Consider the following 26,937-nt stretch of genomic DNA (forward strand, 5'->3'; position numbering starts at 1 on the left):
GGTGGTGCCAAGAGGACGATAGCCAATCGGCAGCCCGTTGCCCATGGAGACTGGGCCTCGGTTTCACCTCTGCTCTGAAAGACGACAGCTGATTTGCTTTCTCCCGTTTTGCGTTAACCCCTCCCCCAACGCCAATTTATGCCCCCCAATAAATGTTCCACCCCCCCCACCATTACTGTTCGCGCCATGCTCTAATGGAAGCGACTGTTGTGCTGTGTGTTCCGTGCCGACGGTTTTTAGTGTGACACAATTCAATCTCTAGCTTGTGCCTGAGAGTAGCAATAGTCCGGGAACTTGGCCTAGTCAGCCTCGACGGAGAGCGTCGGCAGGCTACTCGGCTACCGAGGACATTCTCTACTTGATCTCCTCCTGCCCTGCCTGAGATCAGTTACAGCAGCACAGAACGGGGAATTGAGGTTTCGTTATGGCCCAGTATCATAGCAATAGATTGTGCGTGTGTGACCTGTTTTTAAGAACATAAGAATTAGGAGCAGGGGTCGGCCATACGGCCCCTCGAGCCTGCTCCGCCACTCAATGAGATCATGGCTGATCTTCGATCTCAACTCCACTTTCCCGCCCGATCTCCATATCCCTTGATTCCCCGAGAGTCCAAAAATCTATCGATCTCAGCCTTGAATATACTCAACGACTCAGCGTCCACAGCCCTCTGGGGTGGAGAATTCCAAAGATTCACAACCCTCTGAGTGAAGAAATTCCTCCTCATCTCAGTCTGAAATGGCCGACCCCTTATCCTGAGACTATGGCCCCTAGTTCTAGGCTCTCCAGCCAGGGGGAAACAGCCTCTCAGCATCGACCCTGTCAATCCCCCTTTTTATATGTTTCAATGAGATCACCGCTCATGCTTCTAAACTCCAGAGAGTAAAGGCCCATTCTACACAATCTCTCATCATAGGACAGCCCTCTCATCCCAGGAGTCAATCTAGTGAACCTTCGCTGCACCATCTCTGTGGCAAGTATATCTTTCCTCAGATAAGGAGACCCAAACTGTGCACAGTACTCCAGGGGGTGTCTCACCAAAGCCCTGTACAGTTGTAGTAAGCCTTACCCTTGTACTCCAATCCCCTTGCAATAAAGGCCAACATACCATTTGCCTTCCTAATTGCTCGCTGTACCTGCAAGCTAACTTTTTTGTTTCCTTTACAAGGACACCCAAATCTCTCTGAACACCAACATTTAATAGTTTCTCACCATTTCAATAATATTCCGTAAATTCCTCACCTCCGCCAAGGCTGAAGCCTCCCTGCTCACTCCTTCCTAACCCCTGATTTCTGATTCTTACTCCCTCCTGGTCCTGATCCGACCCCTTACCCTCCATTCTTGCTCCCTCCTAGCCCGGAAAAGAGAAGGAGAGAGATCCGGAGCCTGCACTCTGGGGCAGGGGACTTGCGGGGGCACAGCCTGCTACACATAGATATAGTAAGGTAACCTACACCCTCCCAGAGAGAGTTAGGGAGAGTTCTGCAACTATCAGAGGGTCAACCTCTGCTTGGTTTCCAATCTCATGCAAGATGACAGAAATACACATAGGACGGAAATACAGTGAGAGCGACACACCGGGTAAAGGAGAGGGGGAGAGGCATTGAGAGAGGGGGAGAGCAGGGGAGAGAGACATTGAGAGAGATACATTGAGAGGGGGAGAGAGAGAGACATCAAGAGAAGTGAGGGAGAGAGATACATAGAGAGAGGGAAAGATTGAGAGAGAGAGAGACATTGAGAGAGAGGGAGACATTGAGAGAGAGAGAGAGACATTGAGAGAGAGAGAGAGACATTGAGAGAGGGAGACATTGAGAGAGAGGGAGACATTGAGAGAGAGAGAGACATTGAGAGAGAGACATTGAGAGGCATTGAGAGAGAGAGAGAGACAGACATTAAGAGAGGGAGGAGAGAGAGACAGTGAGAGGGGGAGAGAGAGGAGAGAGACATTGAGAGAGAGGGGGAGAGAGAGAGGAGAGAGACATTTAGAGAGACAGATATTGAGAGAAAGAGAGAGACATTGAGAGAGAGACATTGAGAGAGAGGGAGACATTGAGAGAGAGAGAGAGTTATTTGATACTCTCCACATGGAAATCAGCCATTTCCAGGCCCAAGGAAAGGTGATAATATGTGGGGACCTAAATGCAAGGACTGGTTGTGAACCTGACTTCATAGACCCACAGGGAAACAACCATGTGTTTGGCCAGACCCCTTTAGATGTCACACCAGCCATCGCAAATCGGAACAACCTTGATCGTGAAATAAATAAAAGCGGTAGGGAGGTAGTGCAACTCTGCCGAGCCTTAGGCCTGTACATAGTTAATGGTAGGTTTAGAGGGGACTCCCTAGGGAGACTCACATACTCCTCAACTCTTGGGTCTAGTGTGGTGGACTATACAATCACTGACCTGGACCCCTGCGATATCAACGCATTCACTGTCAGGCAGCAATCCCCCCTCTCAGACCATAACCAAATAAATGTGTACCTTAAACTTTCTGCCCAAACTACAGACACAAAAAAAGAACACAGTAAGCTACATAAAATAAACCAGACATACAGATGGGCCCCAGACAGTGGAGATAAATTCATCACAGCACTAAATTCACCTGATCTCACAAGTAAAATTTCAAAATTTAAAGAAAATCTATATGAGATCACCAGAGATGGTGTAAACACGGCCATAGAGGATATAAATATGATCTTCCATGAGGCAGCTGTAAAAGCCGACCTCGTGAAACAGAAGAGGAAGCATCACAAAAGACAAAATAAAAATATGAAATGGTTTGACCACGAATGCAAAAATGCCAGAAAAGACCTGAGAAAAATATCAAACCAAAAGCATCGGCAACCAAACAACCCGGACCTACGTACTAGATACAACGAAACCCTCAAAAGATATAAACACACCATTAGGAACAAAACACAAAACTATACCCACAAAATACTCGAAGAAATTGAAAACTCCACCAATCCAAAACAATTCTGGGAAATGTGGAATAACCTGAGTACAACACAATTGCAAGCATTACCAATCCAAGATGGCGACATCTGGAGAACACATTTTGAAAACCTCTACAAAGACATCCCAAAAAACAAAACAAACACAAGTCAACATCAGGTCACAGAAAAACTCCACACATTAGAAGCAACAATTAAAGACAACCAAAACCCTCTAGACTCCCCAATCACACGGAAAGAACTGGCCACAAAAACAAAATCTCTCCACCTAAAGAAAGCCTGTGGCCCAGACAACATCAAAAATGAAATGCTAAAGTTCAGCAATATGGAGATGCAGGGTGCGATACTCAAACTATTCAACATCATATTACGCTCAGGCTGTTTTCCCGATATCTGGTGCCAAGGACTAATCTCCCCCATATATAAAAGTGGAAACAAATCAGACCCAAATAACTACCGCGGCATCTGTGTCAACAGTTGTCTAGGGAAGTTATTCTGCAGTATTCTAAATAGTAGATTACTTGATTTTCTTAACAAACATAATATCCTCAGAAAAAACCAAATAGGCTTTCTTCCAAAACACCGCACCGCCGACCATATCTATACCCTTCACACCCTCATTGAAAAACATAAACACCAAACAAAAAATGGGAAAATATTCGCCTGTTTCATCGACTTCAAGAAAGCCTTTGACTCTATATGGCACGAAGGGCTCTATTATAAACTTCTTCAGTGTGGAATAGGGGGCAAAGTCTATGACCTTATTAAATCAATGTATCTGAAAAACAAATGCGGGGTCAAAATTGGAGACAAACGCACCGATTTCTTCACCCAGAGAAGAGGCGTCCGGCAGGGCTGCAATTTGAGCCCGACCCTGTTCAACATATACATAAATGAATTAGCAGACATGCTGGAGCAAAGCGAGTCACCAGGTCTCCGTCTCCTGGATGGAGAAGTGAAGTCCCTGTTCTATGCGGACGACCTGGTTCTGCTGTCTCCCACAGAACAGGGATTACAGCAACAACTAGACCTACTCGACAAATACTGCCAAAATTGGGCTCTAACAGTAAATCTAAAGAAAACCAACATCATGATTTTTCAGAAAAGACCCAGATGTCAGGAAAACAAATACCAGTTTACCCTCAGTGATACCACTATAGGACACACTATGAGCTACACCTACCTTGGTCTAACTATTACAGCATCAGGGAGCTTCAGCATAGCAGTGAATGCACTAAAAGAAAAAGCCCGAAGAGCCCTATATGCAATAAAAAGAAAATTCTACAACATCCAAATCCCAATCAAAATCTGGCTCAAAATTTTTGACAGCATAATCCTGCCCATTGCACTGTACGGTAGTGAAGTATGGGGCCCGCTAAATCACCAAAGCTACACTAAATGGGAAAAACACACAATAGAAGCCCTACATGCAGAATTCTGCCGAAGCATCCTTCGCACCCAAAGAAAAACGCCAACAAATGCATGCAGAGCCGAACTAGGCAGATACCCACTGATAATAAACATCCAAAAACGAGCACTAAACTTCCTAAATCACCTCAAATCTAGCTCCCCAGACACCCTTCATTTCAAAGCCTTTCAGACCCAAGAGCTAAACCCAGAAAAGAGTCCCCTGAGTCAGCTGCTACTGAAATTAAGTACTCAGCCGGACCCTGACCAGCCCCAGACCAACACAGCCGTCCAAACACCAATCCGAGTGAACCAAATCATTAAAAAATGCAAAGAAACCTACCTGGAACATTGGAACAAAATAACCGAAAGCCAAAGCAGATTAGAATGTTACCGGGCCCTAAAAAGAGAATATAAACTGGCAGACTACCTCACGACCATCAGAGACACAAAACAGAGACAGACCCTCACCAGGTACAGACTAAGCGACCACCAACTGGAAATTGAAAAAGGCAGATACAAGAAATCCTGGCAGCCTAGAGAGAATAGAATATGCGATCAATGTCTGGCTGGCGAGGTTGAAACAGAAATGCATTTCCTCCTAAAATGCGAAAAATTCAACACATCAAGAAACATATTATTCAACAAGCTAAGCCAAACAACCCCAGATTTCAAGGAATTGGATGATCTGTCAAAATTGAGATTAGTCCTAGGAGAAGGAGACAGACCATACCTTGGGGCTAAATATGTAACAACATGTCACAACCTGAGGACTGTTTAAAAGTAAGACTGTTTAAAATTAATATTGAACGTACCAAATGAAGTAGAAAGACTGTTTAAAATTAATATTGTTTAAAAGTAATATTGTATATACCCAACAAATGTCAAATCGATTGACACCTACAGAATGTTGGAAAACTGTACCTTTTTGCAATGTAAGCTTTGGCAATATGGTTCTCTGTAAACTTTCATGCCAATAAAGCATTTGAACTGAACTGAACTGAACTGAGAGACATTGAGAGGGAGACATTGAGAGAGAGAGAGACATTGAGAGAGAGAGAGAGACATTGAGAGAGGGGGGAGAGAGAGAGGAGAGAGACATTTAGAGAGACAGATATTGAGAGAAAGAGAGAGACATTGAGAGAGAGAGACATTGAGAGAGAGGGAGACATTGAGAGAGAGAGAGAGACATTGAGAGGGAGACATTGAGAGAGAGAGAGAGACATTGAGAGAGAGACATTGAGAGAGAGAGAGAGACATTGAGAGAGAGAGGGGGAGAGAGAGAGGAGAGAGACATTTAGAGAGACAGATATTGAGAGAAAGAGAGAGACATTGAGAGAGAGAGACATTGAGAGAAAGAGAGAGACATTGAGAGAGAGAGAGAGACATTGAGAGAGAGGGAGACATTGAGAGAGAGGGGGAGAGAAAGAGGAGAGAGACATTTAGAGAGACAGATATTGAGAGAAAGAGAGAGACATTGAGAGAGAGAGACATTGAGAGAGAGGGAGACATTGAGAGAGAGAGAGAGAGACATTGAGAGAGAGAGAGGAGAGAGACATTTAGAGAGGGAGGAGAGAGACAGCGGGAGGGGGAGAGAGAGGGGAGAGACATTGAGAGAGACAGATATTGAGAGAGAGAGAGACAATGAGAGAAAGAGACAGTGAGAGGGGGAGAGAGATTGCGAGAGGGGGAGAGAGTCATTGAGAGAGAGCAACCAGGAGAGGAAGTGCGTGAGAGGCGTACAGAGACAGTAGTAAACATACAGGGGATGGAGGGAAGGAAAGAATAATCGAAAAAGCGAGAGAGAAGGAGTGAAGAAATTTGGAGACGGGGACAGTCAGCAACGAGAGGACGTGTATGAGGAACAGAAATGGAACCAAAAAGAATGGGAGTGGGAAACACGCAGTTACAGAAATGGAGGCAAGATTGTCAGCACCTCACCAGGGACCAACTCGTTCAGTCGAGATTATTAGTGGAGCCTCGAATGAACAGACGGTTTGTGGCCTGGCCACAGCCGGGGTGGAGGGGAGGGGAGGCCAGTAACATTAAAAGACAATTGAGAATGTGCAGCCTTCCGAAGATAAAGGACTGGGGTCCCTGTAGATAGTATTTGATGTAATCTCGGTGACTGTTAGTCGTATGATTCAGCATAAAGTGGATTAAAACAGACAATTATTCTGCGGTCTCTCTCAGTCTCGGTGCTCAGTGTCTTAGGTTTGTAGCAGCTGCAGCCTCCGGACGAAATGGAGCCAGCCAGTGAACGCGGTAGGTTTTTAATCCAATTCGTTGTCTCTATAATCTGACTGGGGCTTCCCAGTCCTCTTATTGTCAAGGGAGTGGGACTAATTGGATAGCTCTTCCAGAGAGTCAGCACCGCCACGATGGGCTGAATGGCCTCCTTCAGTGTTGTATCGTTCTATGATAAATTACAGTGGTAATGTTACTGGACTGGTAATCCAGAGGCCTGGACTAACCATCCAAGAGACGTGAGTTCAGACCCCACCACGGCAGCTGGGGAATTTAAATTAAATTAAATTAAATTAATCTGGAACTGTATCAGTGATGGTGACCATGAAATTACCGGATTGTCGTAAAAACCCATCTGGTTCACTGATGTCCTTTAGGGAAGGAAATCTGCCGCCATTACCCGGTCTGGCCTATATGTGACTCCAGACTCACAGCAATGTGGTTGATCTTAACTGCCCTCTGAAATGGCCTAGCAAGACACTCAGTTGTCAAGAAGGTGGCTCACCACCACCTTCTGAAGGGCCATTAAGGATGGTCAATAAATACTGGCCTTGCCAGCGACGCCCACATCCCGTGAACGAATAAAAAAAAATTGAAAACCTCAAAGGTAGAAACCAAAGGGGTGACTTTAAACTCCCGGTGGGAACAGATGGCGTTCCCGCATTTGGTGGGTGGGGGAGGTGGGGGGCAGGGTTGAGCCGGTTGCCCGGCAGATTTTAACTATCCGTGCTTTGTTTAAATCCCCGCCGGTCAGCTGACCGTCCGTTGCCGGCGGGGAGAGCGGGACAAAGGTGAGGTGGCCCGTTGGCATCAGAAGGCAGCTGCTGGGTCAGTAAGGTCAGTCCAGGAGGGGAGGGTCTCGCGGCTGGGGAGAGAGGGGGGGAAAACCCAGGACCCGGGAGAACCCCCACCAAACGATGGGAGCGCTCATCCTTGTGTTCAGATGCCTCCATGGCCACGCTCCTCCGAGATCGCCGTGCTCCTCCAATTTTGGCCTCTTGCGTACCCCTGATTTTAATCACTCCACCTTTGGCGGCCGTGCCTTCAGCTGCCTGGGCCCTTAAATGCTGGAATTCCCTCCCTAAACCTCTCCGCCTCTCTCTCCTCCTTTAAGATTTTCCTTAAAGCCTAACTCTTTGATCAAGCATTTTTGTCCCCTGTCCTAATATCTCATGTGGCTCGGTTTCAAATTTTGTTTGATAATCGCTCCTGTGAAGCGCCTTGGGATGTTTTACTATGTTTAAGGTTCTATATAAATGCTACTCCGGACCTCACAAGGAAATCTTTTTTTAACTTACCTTAGCGGACGTCACTGGCTTCCCGACACGTTTGCCTATAGTGGTGGCCGCAACAGGAGCCGGTTAAAATTCCATCGGAGCCCCACCACGGCAGCCCGATTTGGATTTAGTAATGAAGCTTCTGCTGTGGCAAGCTGCGAAATTGAATTCAATAAATATGGTGGTTTATGGGCTGGCACCAAGAATGAAATGACCACGGAAGCTGCCGGATTGTCGTCCAAACCCGATTGGTTCACTAATCAATGCTCCTCGGGGAAGGGGAACCTGCCTCCTTTGCCCAGTTCGGCCCCAGCGGCCTAGTAAGCCACTCGGTCGTCACGGCAACTGAGGTTGGGCAGTAAATGCGGCCTAGTCAGAGTCACCCACGTCCCGAAAACAAGGAAAGAAAGTCAATGGAAAGTAGGATTCCATTTAAAAATATATTTTAGGAGCTTTACCAGGTCAAAGGCGCTATATAAATGCAAGTTGTTGTGTTGTTGTACAAAAATACCTAATGGGGAAATTGTGACCTTGTATTGCTGCTGGCTGCTGTCCAAAGGTTTTGTTTAATTGCCTTATTACAGCTGTAATTTAATAACCTTTTATCAGCTTGAGACTTCTAGCTGATGGTGCTGTCAGGGAGGTCAGACTGACTGCGAGCCAGAAGATTTCCCGAGCGATTCCCGTTCAGTTGCGACCAAGGTGGCTGCCCCCATGAAACTGCGCGGGGACCGTCTTTGGGGCCTGTGTCAGCCGTGGCTCGGTGGGTAGCACCCTCGCCTCTGAGTCAGAAGGTTGTGGGTTCAAAATCCCACTCCAGAGACTTGAGCACAAAATTCTAGGCTGACACGCCAGTGCTGCGCTGTCGGAGGTGCCGTCTTTCAGATGAGACGTTAAACCGAGGCCCCCGTCTGCTCTCTCAGGTGGATGTAAAAGATCCCACGGCCACTATTTCGAAGAAGAACAGGGGCGTTCACCCCAGTGTCCTGGCCAATATTTTTCCCTCAACTAGCCCCCGAGAACAGATTATCTGGTCATTATCACATTGCTGTTTGTGGGACCTTGCTGTGTTCAAATTAACTGCCACGTTTCCTACATTACAACAGTGACTTCACTTCAAAAGTACTTCATTGGCTGTAAAGTGCTTTGGGATGTCCGAGGTTGTGAAAGGCGCGGTATAGCTACTGTCTTCTTTCTTATTTTCTAATCTGTTTGACTTCCTCACCAACTTCCTCCCCTCCTCCGTAAGCCGCTGTTTTTCGATGGACTGCCGCCTCGTATGTGCCTGCCTCCCTTCCTCGGCTGACCCCACCAGCCGTTCTCTATGTCGGACCCCAGGCAGTGTACGCAGGCTATTCTCCTGTGGCGGGCCTCACTGCTGAGCCTAGTCCTGTCCTCGGCCAATGTCCAGAGTGACACTTTCCAGCAAGAGTCCATGGATAACAATCAGGGTGGGTGGGGACCTTGGCCTACTCTCTCCCCCCCCTCCACCCCCCCTCCACAGCCTAACCCAGCAGCACTGAGGCTAATTGGAATATAGGAGGAGCAATGTTCCCCCTAAGGGGGATATCTCTCTTCTCTAACCTTTTCCAGTTCTGACGAAGGGTCCTCGATCCGAAATGTTTTAGCGTCCCGAAAAAGTTAGTGTCCCCGCGGCCGATTTTCCCAGGTAGCACCCTGAGAGGGAGGAGGGCCGCTACTGGAAGCGCCCCGCATCCCTCTTGGGGCGCTGTGAGCCAATATCGTGGCGCTACGTGCCGCGGTACTGCAGGCCTTCCTCTCCTTCTTAAAGGGGAGGGGCCTGGTGCAGTGCGTCCCGGCGCCCAGCTGGACCACCGAGGATCGGGAGTGCCGGCATACGAGCCCAGACACTCAAGAGGAGTGCCGGGCTCACGGAGAGCAGCCGGCACCCTGCGGGTGGGGGGGGGGCTTAACGGGGGCGGGTGCTGGCAGGCGGCCAGCAACAAAAATGGCCGCCCGCCACCTCCCCTTTAACTAGCGCCGCCCCGGCCGTAGGTAGGACCCCCTGACCCCGGCGGACATAGTGTCCGGCGGTAAGTCATTGGGCGCCACCCAATATTACAGCCGGGACACTAACAGTTAGCGCTGCAGCTAACCTCCCGCTGAATTTCGCGGGAGGCGTTAGCGGCGCCGCGCCCAGGCACTAGTTGATTTGCGCCCTCTTAGGGCACTAACGGGAGGCGCAAAACAACTGAATTTAGCCCCCGTTAACTCTATTTCTTTCTCCTCAATGCTGCCTGACCTGCTGAGTGTTTCCAGCATTTTCTGTTGTTATTTCAGATTTCTGGCATCCGCAGTATTTTGCTGCTATGTTCCCCGCAAGGTGCGCGGCCGCACATCAATCGGCAGGCCCCGCGCAGGCCGCTCACGTGCTGTCACCGCTGGAAGATACCGTGCGTGCATAACGAGAGAAAGAGAGATAGAAAGAAAAATACATTTCTATAGCGCCTCTCACCACCTCAGGGCGTCCCAAAGCGCTTTCCAGCCAATGAAGTACTTTTGAAGTGTAGCCACTGTTGTAATGTGGGAAATTTGATGATTGACCTCGGAACAAGACTTGCTCCGGACCCACGTATTACACACTCGCCTTCATCTACGTCCAGGCCTGTGACCCAATGGTGGTTTAAAGGGTCGCTGCATTGCATGAGCTGTGATTAGAAGGGGCACCCAGAAGACTTCAAGGTGGGGCCGTTTTTGAATGAATGTAATTTAGTTGTCAATTGAAAGGCGTATTGCCAACACCTCCTGTGCCCTTCAGGCCAAGCAAGGCTGATGCTCCAGCAGAACCGGGTCATAAAATCGATTGCAGATCCAGCCAGCTGTTATCTGAAGCTGGAGAGACAGCTTGTTTGCCTTTGGCTATTGAGAAGCAATCGTTGCCTTTTGCACACCTGCATTTGTTTTGAGTGGGGGGGGGGAGGATTATATTTTTGTTTCCCTTTCCAAATTGCTCCCCTTGCTTTCCGAAGGTGCGGTTCTCTTTATTTTGCGATACAGTTCCACAGGTGCCACTGGCCCTTTTCTGTATCTTCTTCTTCTTAGGCAGTCCCTCGGAACCGAGGATGGCTTGCTTCCACATTAAAAATGAGTTCTCAGGTGACTGATGAGTCCAATGTGGGACCTACAGTCTCTGTCACAGGTGGGGCAGACGGTGGTTGAAGGGGCGGGTGGGTGGGGTGCTTGGGTTGACGTGCGCTCCTTCCGCTGCTTGCGCTTGGCTTCCGCTTGCTCCCGGCGAAGAGATTCGAGGTGTTCGGTGCCTTCCCGGATGCTTCTCCTCCACTTTGTGCGGTCTTGGGCCAGGGATTCCCAGGTGTCGGTGGGGATGTTTCACTTTTTCAAAGAGGCTTTGAGGGTGCCCTTGAAGCGTTTCCTCTGCCCAACTGGGGCTCTCTTGCCGTGCCGGAGCTCCGAGTAGAGCGTTTGTTTCGGGAGTCTCGTATCGGGCATGCGGATGATGTGGCCCGTCCATCAGAGCTGATTGAGCGTGGTCAAAGCTTCGATGCTGGGGATGTTGGCCTGAGCGAGAACTGACGTTGGTGCGCCTATCCTGCCAACGGATTTGCAGGATCTTGCAAAGGCAGCGTTGGTGGTACCTCTCCAGTGCTTTGAGGTGCCTGCTGCACATGGTCCATGTCTCTGAGGCATACAGGAGGGCAGGTATCACTGCTGCTCTGTAGACCATGAGCTTAGTGCCAGGTTTGAGGGCGACTCCTGCTCCTAATTCTTATGTTCTTACGATAGTAAACCACTCAGCCACCTTCTCAGGGCAAGTTCGGGATGGGCAATAAATGCCAGCCTTGCCAGTGATGCCCACACCCTGAGAATGAATTAAACCAAAGTTATGGGAACCCTAAGGGCAGGAACTTAACTCAGGAGTTGGGTAGGAGGCGGGACTACAACTTTCGGGGTTGTAGTCCCGCCTCCATTGAGATGCGGCCAATCCACGCGATTTTAACTTGATTGACTTTGTTGAGCCCGCCCAATTAAGGGCCACCCGGCAACAGGTGACGTCACAGATTGATATTTCATCTGTCAAGAGCTTTTGACAGATGAAATATCAGTGTTTCACAGCTGTTTGAAGCTGTCAAACACTAACGGGCTTACTTCTAGCCTGAGTCCTTCTCCACAGACTCAATTAGAAATCTCTCCTGCACAGAAAGCTGCAGGCTGTCACTTTTGACAGTTCGCAGCCATTCTGCTTTCGGTGCCGGTTAGATGAGGGACTCCCCGAACCTAAAGGAAGGAAGGCTGAAAAGGTAATTTACACTTCTTTAATCAATTTAGACACACCAAACACACTTACCTTTGCACTCATGCACACATCACTCACCTGAACACCGACATCTCGACCCCTCCAAGTCCTTCAACCCGACGGCCCGCCTCCTCTAACTTGGCGTGGTTTGGAGCCGTCGGGAATCCCACACTTCAACCTTCAAAATCGGGATTAAGCTAAAAACTACCTGTTAACTGTCTGTTAACAGGCAGTTAACTGGCACTAATCCCTTCCCGTCTCGGGGAGGCGGGTCCCAGTGCGGGGCGGGTACCCGCCTCCTTTGAAACTGGCATGGAGGCGGGTTTGGGTGCAGGATGGGGTCGGGACCCCTGATTTTGGGATTTTAACCCCCCCCCCCGCCATGCCTCCAATCCCGACTCCACGGCACAATGAAAATCCTGCCCTAAGCGTGTGCAGCAGTTTAAAGTCACCTAGTCTCGCATCACAGAGCTTAAATGCTTCCTGTACAGGCAAAGACCAGCCACTTTGTTCTTTTATGTCACACCACTGCTGCTGACCCCATGCAGTATGAGGCCGGATTGGGCGGGTTTATTGTGTCGTTAACTTCGAGGTTCCACGCACTGCTCGGCGGGACCCTCGCTGCTCCTCTCACACACACACACACACACCGGGGAAGTCTCGGAATCAATGCCGATCCAAGATTGATCTCCAACAGTGGGGCCTCCACTCGAGAGGATAAACAGCCCCCTGATCACTACCTGTTGAATCCCGCTGGACGGGGGATATGCCAGGTGAGGGGATGACAGGGTGTGGTACCGCTGTGAAGCCATGCATGGTTAAATAGCCCACTGATACTCACTGTCTACCAACAAATGGCCACAAGGACTGACATTCATCGAACTGTAACTCCGATACAAATCAGCGATGTCAGGGAAGGAGGGGAGAAAATTTAAATAAATATCGTTGTAACCTGCTGTTAGATCTTGCAAGACCCAGAACTTTCCTTTGTGCTGCTCCAGTAAACCATTTAACGCAGGTCTCTCCCTTCCATGCTCTCCCTTTGCACAACATTTACTTACCTTTGAGGTGCTCCAGCTGTTTCTCCTCCCCCTCATTCTCCTCCAATTCTGGCCTCTTGCTCATCCCCGATTTCCATCGCTCCACTGTTGGCGGCCGTGCCTTCAGCTGCCGAGGCCCGAAGCTCTGGAATTCCCTCCCTCTGGAATTCCCTCCCAGTGTCAGCCGTGGCTCAGTGGGCAGCACTCTCGCCTCTGAGTCAGAAGGTTGTGGGTTTCAAGTCCCACTCCAGGGACTTGAGCACATAAAGCTGGGCTGACGCTCCCAGTGCAGTACTGAGGGAACTCCAGTATGATTTGGACAGGTTGGGTGATTGGGCAGATGCATGGCAGATGCAGTATAATGTGGATAAATGCGAGGTTATCCACTTTGGTGACAAAAACAGGAAGGCAGATTATTATCTGAATGGCAATAGATTGGGAGAAGGGGAAGTGCAACGAGACCTGGGCGTCCTTGTGCACCAGTCGCTGAAGGTAAGCATGCAGGTGCAGCAGGCGGTTAAGAAGGCAAATGGTATGTTGGCCTTCGTAGCGAGAGGGTTTGAGTACAGGAACAAGGATGTCTTGCTGCAGTTGTACAGGGCCTTGGCGAGACCACACCTTGAGTATTGTATGCAGTTTTGGTCGCCTTACCTGAGGAAGGACGATCTTGCCATGGAAGGAGTGCAGCAAAGATTGACCAGGCTGATACCTGGGATGGCAGGAATGACGTATGAGGAGAGATTGGGTCGATTGGGCTTATATTCGCTGGAGTTTAGAAGAATGAGAGGGGATCTCATTGAAACTTATAAAATTCTAACAGGACTAGACAGACTAGATGCAGGAAGGATGTTCCCGATGGTGGGGGAGTCCAGAACCAGGGGTCACAGTCTAAAGATAAGGGGTAAGCCATTTAGGACAGAGATGAGGAGGAATTTCTTCACCCAGAGAGTGGTGAACCTGTGGAATTCTCTACCACAGAAGACAGTTGAGGCCAATTCATTAAATATATTCAAGAAGGAGTTGGATATATTTCTTAAGGCTAAAGGGATCAAGGGATATGGGGAGAAAGCAGGGACAGGGTACTGAGCTTGGATGATCAGCCATGATCTCATTAAATGGCAGAGCAGGCTCGAGGGGCCGAATGGCCTACTCCTGCTCCTATCTTCTATGTTTCTATGAATGCTGCACTGTCGGAGGTGCCGTCTTTTGGATGAGATGTTAAACCGAGGCCCCCGTCTGCTCTCTAGGGTGGACGTAAAAGATCCCGCGGCACTATTTCGAAGAAGAGCCGGGGAGTTATCCCTGGTGTCCTGGGGCCAATATTTATCCCTCAACCAACATCACTAAAAACAGATTATCTGGTCATTATCACATTGCTGTTTGTGGGAGCTTGCTGTGCGCAAATTGTCTGCCGCGTTTCCCACATTCCAACAGTGACTACACTTCAAAAGTACTTCATTGGCTGTAAAGCGCTTTGAGATGTCCGGTGGTCGTGATAGGCGCTATAGAAATGCAAGTCTTTCTTTCTAAACCTCTCTACGTCTCTTTCCTCCTTTAAGACGCTCCTTAAAACCTCCCTCTTTGACCAAGCTTTTGGTCACCTGCCCTAAGATCTCCTTATGAGGCTCGGTATCAAATTTTGTTTGATAATCGCTCCTGTGAAGCGCCTTAGGACGTTTTATGAGGTTAAAGGCAGTATATAAATGCCAGTTGTTGTTGTGGCGGTGCTGCCTTTTAATGGCAGTGAGGGAACCAACCTGTGATGAGTGACTGAGTGTCACTGGAGCCGGTGTGATGTCCCGTTCAGTGTCGAAGCTAAAAGCCCAGCTGATAGTCGGGGTTGGAGTGAGGGTTTGGCGCCGGCCTGTGGCGAGTTTGTGAAGCACAAGTCATGGGAAAGAGTTCTTTAAACCCTCTCATTCATGCACAGTTCAAACGGTTAGGTGTGTGACTGTCACTTAAAAGGACTTTTCCTAAGAAATCTTATTTTTCATTAGCCAGACACTGATTCCTCATTAACGTTAGAGGAGACATAAGGGGAATAAAATGTACACAGCGAGTTGTTGTGATCTGGAATGCGCTGTCTGAAAGGGCAGTGGAAGCAGATTCAATAATAACTTTCAGAAGGGAGTTTGATAAATACTTGAAGAGAAAAAATTTACAGGGCTATGGGGAAAGAGCAGGAGGAGTAGGAATAATTGGATCACTCTTTGAAAGAGCCGGCACAGGTACGATGGGCCGAATGGCCTCCTCCTGTGCTGTATTGTTCTATGATTGGAATCACTTTCAAAAATCAATTCTGCACTCACAGCTGGTTCAGTTGCTAAGGGCACTACCGAGTGTTGGAACTGAGCTGTACAGGACAGGAATGTCCCAAGATTCGATCCTTGCTTTGCACTGATCTCAGACAAGGCAGGAGCCGGGGCAGTATGACTGAGACCAGCGTCTCTGGACTAGGAAGGAGAAAATCAACCAAAGTTCCCACTCTGGATTACATTCAGCCATCTCTGCTGGATATGTGTGTGTGTGTGTGTGTATATGCGTGTACATGTGTGCATGTACATGCATGCGCATCTGTACATGTGTGTGCATGCGTACATCGAGAGAGGACAGGACCGAGCTCTACTGTGATGCTGTCTGTGGTCGAATAGCCTACTGATGCCCGCTCTCGTGGCTCACCCGTGAAGAATGGCCATGTGGGTGAGGTCCTGGAGGGTCTTTGGTGCCACCAGGCCATGAGGGGTTGCTGCGATTTGAGCCTTAATGACGTTCCAAATCTGCGTGTGTTTGAGGCCGATATTGGCCCCAGAATGGTCAGTGTAGGAAATGGTTAAATGTCACAGAGCTACAGTAGGGGCTGGACTCTTGAGGTTGATGTCACGGAGCTACAGTAGGGGCTGGACTCTTGAGGTTGATGTCACGGAGCTACAGTAGGGGCTGGACTCTTGAGGTTGATGTCACGGAGCTACAGTAGGGGCTGGACTCTTGAGGTTGATGTCACGGAGCTACAGTAGAGGCTGGACTCTTGAGGTTGGTGAGCACGGGCTAAGACACAATGTCGGGAGCAAGTAGGGGCACTTTCACTCTGCATGGTTTTTTTATTAGTTCACGGGATGTGGGTGTCGCTGGCAAGGCCAGCATTTATTGCCCATCCCTAGTTGCCCTTGAGAAGGTTGGTGGTGAGCCGCCTTCTTGAACCGCTGCAGTCCATGTGGTGAAGGTGCTCCCACAGTGCTGTTAGGGAGCGAGTTCCAGGATTTTGACCCAGCGACGATGAAGGAACGGCCGATATATTTCCAAGTCAGGATGGTGTGTGACTTGGAGGGGAACTTGGAGGTGGTGGTGTTCCCGCGCGCCCGCTGCCCTTGTCCTTCTAGGTGGTAGAGGTCGTGGGTTTGGGAGGTGCTGCCGAAGAAACCTTGGCGAGTTGCTGCAGTGCATCTTGTAGATGGTACACACTGCAGCCACGGTACGCCAGTGGTGGAGGGAGTGAATGTTTAAGGTGGTGGATGGGGTGCCCAATCTAACCATGCTTGGGAGTGCTTGATGCCAAAACTAGTTGACCAGAATGGAAAGTCTGCCGTATTCGATGAGTCTGAAATTCCCACACGTTAAAAGGAAAAGCCTGCGGGAAAGTGGACATTTCTTTTCCAATTGTTCGCTTTGATTTTACACTGGTCGCACTTCAGACATAAACGATACGGGTCTTTGCCATTCTATGATGGCTGACACTCACGAGATGTGTCCGCTCATCCCCTGTCTCTCTGCTTTCTCCCTGCCCCCCGCCCCACCCCACCCCTCCACTCCCCTCCCCTTTGTTCTCTTGCAGATGATCGACAGGAACTCGCTTTGAACTTGTCGACGAATGGTATCAGCAGCATCAATATGTCGATTGAGATTAATGGCACTCTCTATACAGGTAAGGTGCTGACTCCTCTTATCCGTATTCTGGCAGGTCGAAGGTGAAAGGTCACAAAGTAGACCCGTCAGCCACACCTGGCTCAGAAGGAATGAGCTTAATAAGCAATATGTGGTTAGCAGGTCTGTGGAATTTGGGTTTCTAAATGAAACTGGCCTGTTTTATCTCTTTGCAATTGCGAAGGGCGCAGCCGGGGATTAGAGCGTTTATTGCAGACTTATTTATTGTATACTTCACATGTTTCCCAATCCGGTGGGAGAATCCCAGCTCCCCGACCCCAGGCAACCTGTTCGACTCCCCATACCCGGGACAGTGTCGCTGGTGCGTTTGTCTGCCTGGGGAGGTAGTTGCCAACTCTGGTGGGTCGTATTCCTGGAGGGTTCATCACTTTGACCTCTCACCTCCAACCTCTGCACTCCTGCAATTGGCCACCGAACACGTCCATCCTCACGGCGCCTCGCCTGCTCCCGGCCTATTGGAAAGCAAACAGGCTCTCGGTCAGCCGATTGGATGATTCTTGACTGTCAATCAAACAGCCTTTCCCACCCACCTCCCCCCCCCATAATTAATAAACAAAAGTGTTCAAAGATTTTTTTTAAAAGACAATTTTATTTTAATACGCCTCCCAGCAACGTCCTGAAGCTTAATCTTTCATTCCTGAAGACTCCAGGGCAAGCCTGGATGGTCGGCAACTCTGAGCTGCAACGCTAGGAGTCAGGAGCTCGCACAAGGGACCCAGTGCCCCCGGTGCAGTAAACTGGAGGTTTTCTGTCAGAACAGAGACCACAAGGCCCGCCCATAACTGGAGAGACTTAAAGGTTAGTCCCACAAATAAATAGCAAGAGATGCCCACCCTTTAAGTATTGAAATCAGTGAGAGAGCCTCTCCAAAATTTGGCGGGAGCCTGAAGAATTCGACGCGGAAGAAATCTGGGCAAGAAGTAGGCTTGTCTACCTTCCAGTATTGTCCTGGCGTTTCCAGGAATGACATGGAATGTGCAGCACAGAAACAGGCCATTCGGCCCAACTGGTCCGTGCCGGTGTTTATGCTCCACTCGAGCCTCCTCCCACCCCTCTTCATCTCACCCTATCAGCATATCCTTCAACTCCTTTCTCCCTCATGTGTTTATCTAGCTTCGTCTTAAAGATTCTGAGGGGGGGGGATTGACAGGGTAGATGCTGAGAGGCTGTTTCCCCCCCTGGCTGGAGAGTCTAGAACCAGGGGGCATAGTCTCAGGATAAGGGGTCGGCCATTTAAGACTGAGATGAGGAGGAATTTCTTCACTCAGAGGGTTGTGAATCTTTGGAATTCTCTGCCCCAGAGGGCTGTGGATGCTGAGCATTTGAGTATATTCAAGGCTGAGATCGATAGATTTTTGGACTCTAGGGGAATCAAGGAATATGGAGATCGGGCAGGAAAGTGGAGTTGAGGTCGATGATCAGCCATGATCTTATTGAATGGCGGAGCAGGCTCGAGGGGCCGTATGGCCGACTCCTCTTATTTCTTATGTTCTTAAATGCAGCAATGCTATTCACCTCAAGCACTCCCTGTGGTAGCGAGTTCCACATTCTCACCACTCTCTGGGTAAAGAAGTCCCTCTTGAATTCCCTAGTGGATTTATTGGTGACTATCTGATATATATTTATGACCAATAACCCGTTAATTTTTTTTTGGGTGCGAGGCCTCTTCAAAATACCACACAGGCCCGGTTTTTCCCCATTGAAAAGCCAGTGAGCCAGCTGCACGGGAGGTCCAGAGCGCTACGTGGCTTAAAGGGAATGGCGTAATAAAACTCACTACGCACTTGGCTTGAGTATAAAGCAAGGCTTTAATCAACTTGTTTCAGAACATGGAGGTCTAGTTGTACTTCACTAGTTCCTGTCTTACAAAATGTCCCTGGAAAGCTGGGCCCACGCCCGAGTATTTATACTCCTTGGACGGCGCCACCAGCTGGCCGTCCAGTGTTATTTCATGAGTCTTTCTTCATAGCAGGGATTCATAGCAGGGAATATTGCTTCTGACCCCGAGTTTTAGTCTCTCCCTCAAGGGGTAACGTTTTCTCTGCACCTCCCCTATCAAACCCCTTCATAATCTTCCAAGACCTCTATTAGGTCGCCTCTCAGTCTTCTCTTTTCTAGAGAAAAGAGTTATAAAGATCAATCCCCTGGACGCTGCTGTAAGCCACTCAGGAGAACAATCATAGGGGCATTGAAAAAATAATTATTTTTTAAATTTTCTTTGAACACTTTGATATTTTATGTTATGGGGCGGGGGGTGGGGGGGGGAAGGCTGTTTGACTGGGGGTGGGGCAGTTGGGAGTCACGTGGTGCAAACTCCAGGAATATATCCAACTAAAGTTGGCAACCCTGGTAAGAAGCAAGCCATTGGCTTCCTTTAAAGTATCTAAAACTCTGGGGCTGCTGCTGTTGGTTGTGGAGCCATTGAGGGGGTGGGGGGGCCATGGTTTTGTCGGCAAAACACCTGCAGGTGCGCCCGCCGGGATCGCACTGTGCACATTTTGAATTCTGCTGGGCCTGATTTCCTGCTGTTACACCAATGCCCTTTTTTTTTGCTTCCAAAACTCTGTTTAAAATGGGCAATGCTGTCAAAAAATAAAAGAAGAATCGAGCCAGAAAGCCAACTGAACTCTTACAACCGATTTTTACATCGGCAATGGGGTGATGGCGGGGAGCGAATGGACTGCTGGTGAGTGGGCGATGGTACCAACCCAAAGCCGCTCCCGCTGCCCATCGGTCCGTCGGTGCCAGGAGAAAGTAGATCCGGCCGCGCCCGTCCAGTTTCGCTGAGTCCCTGCCAAATCGCCGATGGTAAGCGAATACTCCAAGTCCCGATCGCAGCACTGCCGGCAGGCAATAGTTTATTGGCCTTGCACGGTTTTACCATGCACGAGTCGCCGGAACAGAAGGGAGTGAGGGCGAGAAGGAAGCTTCCTCACTTTCCACTCCCGCCTCGGCTGGTTGAGCGCAGTGACACAAAAAGGGCGAAGAGTAATAAAACCAGGAGCAAAAAATTCCATGAGTTCGCGTTGCTGAGCTCGCGCTCGGCACTGGACCCTGTACGGATGGGAAAACAGAACTGTCAAAAAAAGCTGGCATTGTGTCAGCTGTGGCTCAGTGGGCAGCACTCTCGCCTCTTGATACCAGAAGGTTGTGGGTTCAAGTCCCACTCCAGAGACTCGAGCGCACAATTTAATCTGGCACTCCCAGTACAGTACTGAGGAAACACTGCACTGTCGGAGGTGTCAACTTTCAAATGAGGTGTTAAACCGAGGCCCTGTCTGCCCTCTCAGGTGGATGTAAAGGATCCCATGGCATTATTCAAAGTAAGAGCAAGGGAGTTCTCCCCGGTGTCCTGGTCGATACTTATCCCTCAACCAATGTTCCCCTCTAATTTTTTTTTTGGGTGCTTTTAAGGGACTGGGCGACCCATTGAGAAAGCGGCAAGCTGCCTGCGTGACCGCGCAGCTAGGCGGGAGCATTACCCTCAACCAACATCACTACAAACCAGATCATCTGGTCACTACCACATTGCTGTTTGTGGGAGCTTGCTGTGTGCAAATTGGCTGCCGCGTTTTCCTACATTACAGCAGTTACTACACTTCGGAAAAAAAAGTGCTTCATTGGCTGTAAAGCGCTTTGAGACGTCCTGAGGTCGTGAAAGTCGCTATATAAATGCAAGTCTTTCTTTCACACCCAACATATCACTAGATAGCGACAGGAGCAGGAAGATTGACTTTTTTTTCCCCCCTGCCTAGTCTGAGGTTTTGCGGGCGGGAGGGGTGGGGGGGCGGTGGGGGGGAACAGCTGGGGTGGAGGGTGCTGAGGCTAATCGCAGCCATTTCGGCTTCGTTGGCTGTAAAGCGCTTCATGTAGAAATGTGAGTTCTTTCTTTCTCTCGTTCTTTTAGTTAGATAGCTACTTTATGTCACTGTCGTACCGGTCAAGGTGTCAGCTGTGGCTCAGTGGGTAGAACCCATGCCTCTGAGTCAGAAGGTTGTGGTTTCATAGCCCCCACCCCAGAGACCCAAGCACAAAGTCTTGTGCAGTGCCGAGGGAGGGCTGCACTGTCGGAGGTGCCGTCTTTCGGGTGAGACGTTAAACCGAGACTCCGTCTGCCCTCTCGGGTGGACGTAAAGGATCCTGTGGCCACTATTTCGAAGAAGAGCAGGGGGAGTTCTCCCCGGTGTCCTGGGGCCAATATTTATCCCTCACTCAACATCACTAAAACAGATGATCTGGTCAATATCACATTGCTGTTTGTGGGAGCTTGCTGTGCGCAATATGGTGTCGCGTTTCCTGCCTTACATCAGTGACAGCACTCCAAAAAACGAGTGCTTCATTGACTGAGGTCGTGAAAGGCGCTATAGAAATGCGGGTTCTTTCTTTCATTCTTTTAGTTAGATCTTGTAATTTTCCCTTGCGTTTAAAAAAAAAAGAAATCTCCTTATTCTTTCCCCCCCTCCCCCTGCACAGGAGTGCTGTTCGCTCAGAGACCAGCTGTGCATGTGATCGCAGGACCCAGCAGCAACACCTCAGGCTCACAGAGCACATCCAGTCCTACCTCCGTCAAGGGCCCCGCCTCCGCCGAGCCCTCCACCAGCGGCTCCCCCTGAGGGCGGGCCTCCGCCACTGCGTCAGCCAATGGACTCGTCCCGATTGTATTTTTCTAGAATAAGGGCAGGGAATTACGAAAAAGAAGAAAGCGGAAAATGCAAAAAAAAAAAAAAACCAGAAAAGGATTGCACAGATCTTTTCAGCTCAAGGAACCTATGTGACAATTCATTTTTTTAGAATATATGGCCGATCTCTTGTGTTGCACAGAGTGGGGTGGTCAAAACCCAAGTGTCGTCTTCAGGTGAACGGGGCGGGTCAGAGGGCAAGGGTTAATTGGACCTGGGAGTGCAGATGTATCTCACTCCCCATTTTAAAGTCATACATACTGTCCTTATTTTTATATATCCGTTACAAATTTATACATCCGCATTTACAACAGGAACAGACTCTGTCAGTTTGTCACTCTGTAATTACGCCCTCCTGCCAGTGGAGGAGCTGTAGTGCCACCACTGGTAGGAGGGTGTAATTGCAGCGTGACACGTTTACATGGCCAGTTTCCATTATAAATGTGGACACAAGAATTAATAATAAAGCTGATTGGAGGTGCATGCAGACGCAAGATTTTTAATATATTATATAAATATGCAGCCAATTATATGTGTGATTTAATTCTACTTGACTTTACCTTAAAGTGACGGTGTCCCTTTTGTTGGCTTGTGGCAACTATTCAAAAGTCAAAAGGGATTGAGGCCACGTTATTTATGGTCATTCCTCACTCCACTCATAAGGTTCAGCAACTTCTTAAAAATGCAACCGTGAATACCTCTAAAAAGGAGAAGCTTTTATTGTAATTTCGCTCATTAATTCATAGGGAGTCACTGTGAAGGTTAAAGGTGGTGTCCTTAAATTGCGACAACTCACTGCGTAACTGTTAGAGGGATGTTGGGTACTTGCCTCTCTCTGGGCTATGGGTCCACGCACAACGCTGCCCTCCAATTCCACAGCCAAGCATGTTAGCCTACGTACTGAGTGTCAGCAGACTAATCCACCGATCACACCAGCAGCCAATCCTGCCCGCACCTTTCAGGTGTCAGCCAGTGGCCCAGTGGGTGGCACTCTCCCCTCTGAGTCAGGAGGTTGTGGGTTCAAGACCCACTGCCACGAAACATAAGCACAAAATCTATGCTGGCACTCCCAGTGCAGCGCTGAGGGAGCGCTGCACTGTCGGAGGTACCGTCTTTCGGATGAGATGTTAAACCGAGGCCCCGTCTGCACTCCCAGGTGGACGTAAAAGATCCCGCGACACTATTTTGAAGAAGAGAAAGGGAGTTCTCGCCTGTGTTCTGGCCAATATTTATCCCTCAACAAACAGATGATCTGGTTACTATCACGATGCTGTTTGTGGGAGCTTGCTGTGCACAAATTGGCTGCCGCGTTTCCTACATTACAACACTTCAAAAAGTACTTCATTGGCTGTGAAGCGCTTTGGGATGTCCTGAGGTTGTGAAAGGTGCTATAGAAATGCGGGACTTTCTTCCCCACCCAATACGTCCGCCAGGAGTTAGATATATTTCTTAAGGCTAAAGGGATCAAGGGATATGGAGCGAAGGCAGGGACAGGGTACTGAATTTGGATGATCAGCCATGATCTCATTAAATGGCGGAACTGGCTCGAGGGGCCGAATGGCCTACTCCTGCTCCTATCTTCTATGTTTCTATGCGTCACTAGATAGCGATCAGCATGAGGAACCCTGCCTAGCCCGTGGTGATGGGGGGAGGGGAGTGGGTCAGGGGGGAGGGGGTTGCTGAGGCTAATTGTAGCCAACCCGGCTGAGAACGGCTAGCTTACTGCAGGCCCTAGATTGACCGTGGGGCCTACCTCATCTGTGTGGCTCAGCTCCACGTTAACCAGTGCACTTAACCTCTGGGCCAACAGGGGGCGCTACAGTTTTTTTTTTACATTTTTGTCTTTTTTAAGGGGGTGGAGGAGAGGCTGGGGACGGGGGGTTGGGGGTAGTGGGTTTATAGCACTCGCGTGTTGCAGGTATCACTGCTGGATGTGCAGAGATGAGAGCACAGCGCATACACGTAGAGTATATTCTGTGGAGAAGTACAAAGGATATAAGCCCCTTGCCCTTTTTGTGACATGGCACTTATATTGCGGGCCGCGGACATAATATTTATAAGAAAAACTTTATGTTTTGCAGCCGCTCGGTTACCCAGCAGGGCGGCTTGACCTATGAACTCCCACATAGAGAGCGAGGCCCTCAGTCAGGAGACTGAGGGCACCGGTATGCTGGCGTAGATGTTTAGACGCTCCTTCCGGGTGATTGGCACCGAGCCAGCCAGCCACTGTTGAGAGGACCCTGAGGGTCACTTTGTGTCAGTGCAGAGGGAGAATTGACCCCCCCATACCCCTCCCCCCACCCCACCTGGTTGGTTGAACACCATAAGGGTTACAGTCACGAAGGCGTGACAAAAGTGTCCTCGATAGAATCCAGGCTGGAATCAGGGAATAAAAAGAAGAAAAAATCAATTCAAATCTGTACAGGTTACATGCATATTAAATTCCCCTCCCGCATTCATCCTTGGTTCTGGCTGAGAAGCCTCGAATGGATAGGCCTCTGGGAGGGACATTTCCATAGCTTCCACCAATTGCTGCTGTTTGGCCGAACTTTGACCCGATGTTCCCCATCTTCTCTTCCTCTGACGGGCACTGAGGACCCCAATAGGGATCATCAGCGTGGCGTCTGTGCGGGGTAAAGGCAGAATACCAAAAACGGCGCAGGAAAAGTTGGAATCCAAGTTGAGTTTGTCGCTGCCCTTGCAGCGGACCTCCGTCGCGATCGCAGGCCGTCCTGTAGGCTTGATTTGATGCCGGGCTGGGTGGCGCGAACCCTCTTGAGTTGCCAACAGAAGGGATACCGTCTCACAAAAGGGATTGCTGCAAACCAGTTGCTCGGACCTCTGCGGTCCACTGCGAATGGGACAGACCGTCAGGGGGTCGGTTCCTGGTAAAGTGCCTGTGTTCACGCAGGTTACCTATGGGTGTTTACAGTGGCCTGATCTTGCAGTAAATCTGGCTGGTGCATGTGTGTGTGTGTGTGTGTCGCTATCTCTGGCTGGATGTATTCCTGGAAGTTTTGTCACGTGACCTCCTGCCTCCCAACGATAGCTTCCGCCATTGGTGGCCAGCCATATCCATCCTCGCGGTGCCTGGCCTTCTCACGGCCAATTGGAAAGCGAACACACTCTCTGTTATCCGATTGGATGATTCAGTCAAACAGCCTTTTTCTCCGTCTCCAATATTTTTATAACTAATAAACAGAAGTATTCGAAGGAAATGGAAAAAAGAACACAAATTTTTTTTTTAAACGCCCCTATTATTTTTCTCCTGAGTTGCTCGCAGACATGTCCTGGAGATTAACCTTCAATTCCTGGAGACTCCAGGCCAATCCTGGGGGGTTGGCCACCCTAGTTTGTGTGTGTGTGTGTGTGTGTATGCGAGAGAGCTGCGCTATCTCTAGGGTGGGCGCTGGCTCTATAAAGAACCTCCATTCACAGTATCACGTAGGTAACAGGCCGCTTGCCACGTGAGGCCTGGTTTTCCGAGTACGTGCCGCTGCTGGGGCGACTTGCCCGCTTGGCCCCCGCGTGACGGGAAACCCCCGGGAGCGACGGCGGTGACTTTCCCACCATTGATTTCCGCTGGCCGGTAAATCCCAGGCACCGCGGGTCTGCATTTTCCCGACCTGCGCGGCCGGCGGGTAATCCAGTCACCTTCCGCACGGACCAAACGAGCTTAACATAGAAACATAGAAGATAGGAGCAGGAGTAGGCCATTCGGCCCTTCGAGCCTGCTCCGCCATTCAATGAGATCATGGCTGATCATCCAAATTCAGTACCCTGTCCCTGCTTTCTCTCCATACCCCTTGATCCCTTTAGCCTTAAGAAATATATCTAACTCCTTCTTGAATATATTTAATGAATTGGCCTCTACTGCCTTCTGTGGTAGAGAATTCCACAGGTTCACCACTCTCTGGGTGAAGAAATTCCTCCTCATTTCTCTCCTAAATGGCTTATCCTTAGACTGTGACCCCTGGTTCTGGACTCCCCGACCATCGGGAACATCCTTCCTGCATCTAGTCTGTCTAGTCCTGTTAGAATTTTATAAGTTTCAATGAGATTCCCTCTCATTCTTCCAAACTCCAGCGAGTACAAGCCCAATCGACCCAATCTCTCCTCATACGTCATTCCTGCCATCCCAGGTATCAGCCTGGTGAATCTTCGCTGCACTCCTTCCATGGCAAGAACATCCTTCCTCAGATAAGGCGACCAAAACTGCACACAATACTCAAGGTGTGGTCTCACCAAGGCCCTGTACAACTGCAGCAAGACATCCTTCCACAAAATCACGCCTGCGTTTTGCAAAAAAACCAGTGCGAGGCAAGAGGCGTTTGCTTTGGCAACTAGGCTGAAGACGGCAGCAGTCCCCATCAAAGACCCACTGTAGGAATCAAACCCCGAAAATGACCTTTTTTCTAAATTCTTTCCTTCCCACTCCTCCGCCCCCCCACCCACAACTTGGCCGCATCATTCGAGGGACGAGCTTCAGGCCACTCACTTGAGCCTGGATGTTTTCAGCGAGCTGGAAGTACGATTGGAAGCTGAGCGGTCATTCAATTATTGTCCAAGTGGGGAAGACTCCTCTTCTGATGGGGCGGCCAGTCTCTGGTAAAGGCAGCATTAGAGTGAGAGGGGATTGGGGGCGGGGGGGCTTCTACATGTTGAGCAGGAGTTTTAGATAATTGAGCTTTTACATAGGATTATACAGGCTATACGACACAGAAACAGGCCATTCGGCCCAACCAGTCCATGCCGGCGTTTATGCTCCACTCGAGCCTCCTCCCGTCTTTCCTCATCTAACTCTATCAGTGTAACCCTCTATTCCCTTCTCCCTCATGTGCTTGTCCAGCCTCCCCTTAAATGCATCTGTACTATTCGCTTCAACCACTCCCTGTGGCAGCGAGTTCCACATTCTCACCACTCTCTGGGTAAAGAAGTTTCTTCTGAATTCCCTATTGGATTTCTTGGTGACTATCTTATATTGATGGCCTCTAGTTTTGCTCTTCCCCACAAGTGGAAACATTCTCCCTGTATCCACTCTATCAAAACCTTTCATCATTTTAAAGACCTCTATTAGGTCACCCCTCAGCTTTCTCTTTCTCCTTCTTTGGAATTCTCT

General features: G+C 49.4%; 1 protein-coding gene across 1 annotated transcript in view; it reads left to right on the plus strand.

Moving 5' to 3' along the window:
* The window catches only part of LOC147097354 (AT-rich interactive domain-containing protein 3B-like), a 302,108-nt gene extending 278,656 nt beyond the window's left edge, over positions 1–23,452 (plus strand). Inside the window, exons 9-10 of the mRNA XM_085972262.1 lie at positions 17,030–17,119; positions 21,613–23,452. Coding sequence (XP_085828388.1) covers positions 17,030–17,119; positions 21,613–21,752 — 230 coding nt within the window. The 3' untranslated portion in view covers positions 21,753–23,452. The remainder of the gene's footprint in view (positions 1–17,029; positions 17,120–21,612) is intronic.
* Positions 23,453–26,937: the final 3,485 nt, after the last annotated feature.

This window comes from Somniosus microcephalus, chromosome 32, assembly GCF_052327205.1.
Source record: "Somniosus microcephalus isolate GS21.2 chromosome 32, FLI_Smic_1.0, whole genome shotgun sequence".
Lineage (NCBI taxonomy): Eukaryota > Metazoa > Chordata > Chondrichthyes > Squaliformes > Somniosidae > Somniosus > Somniosus microcephalus.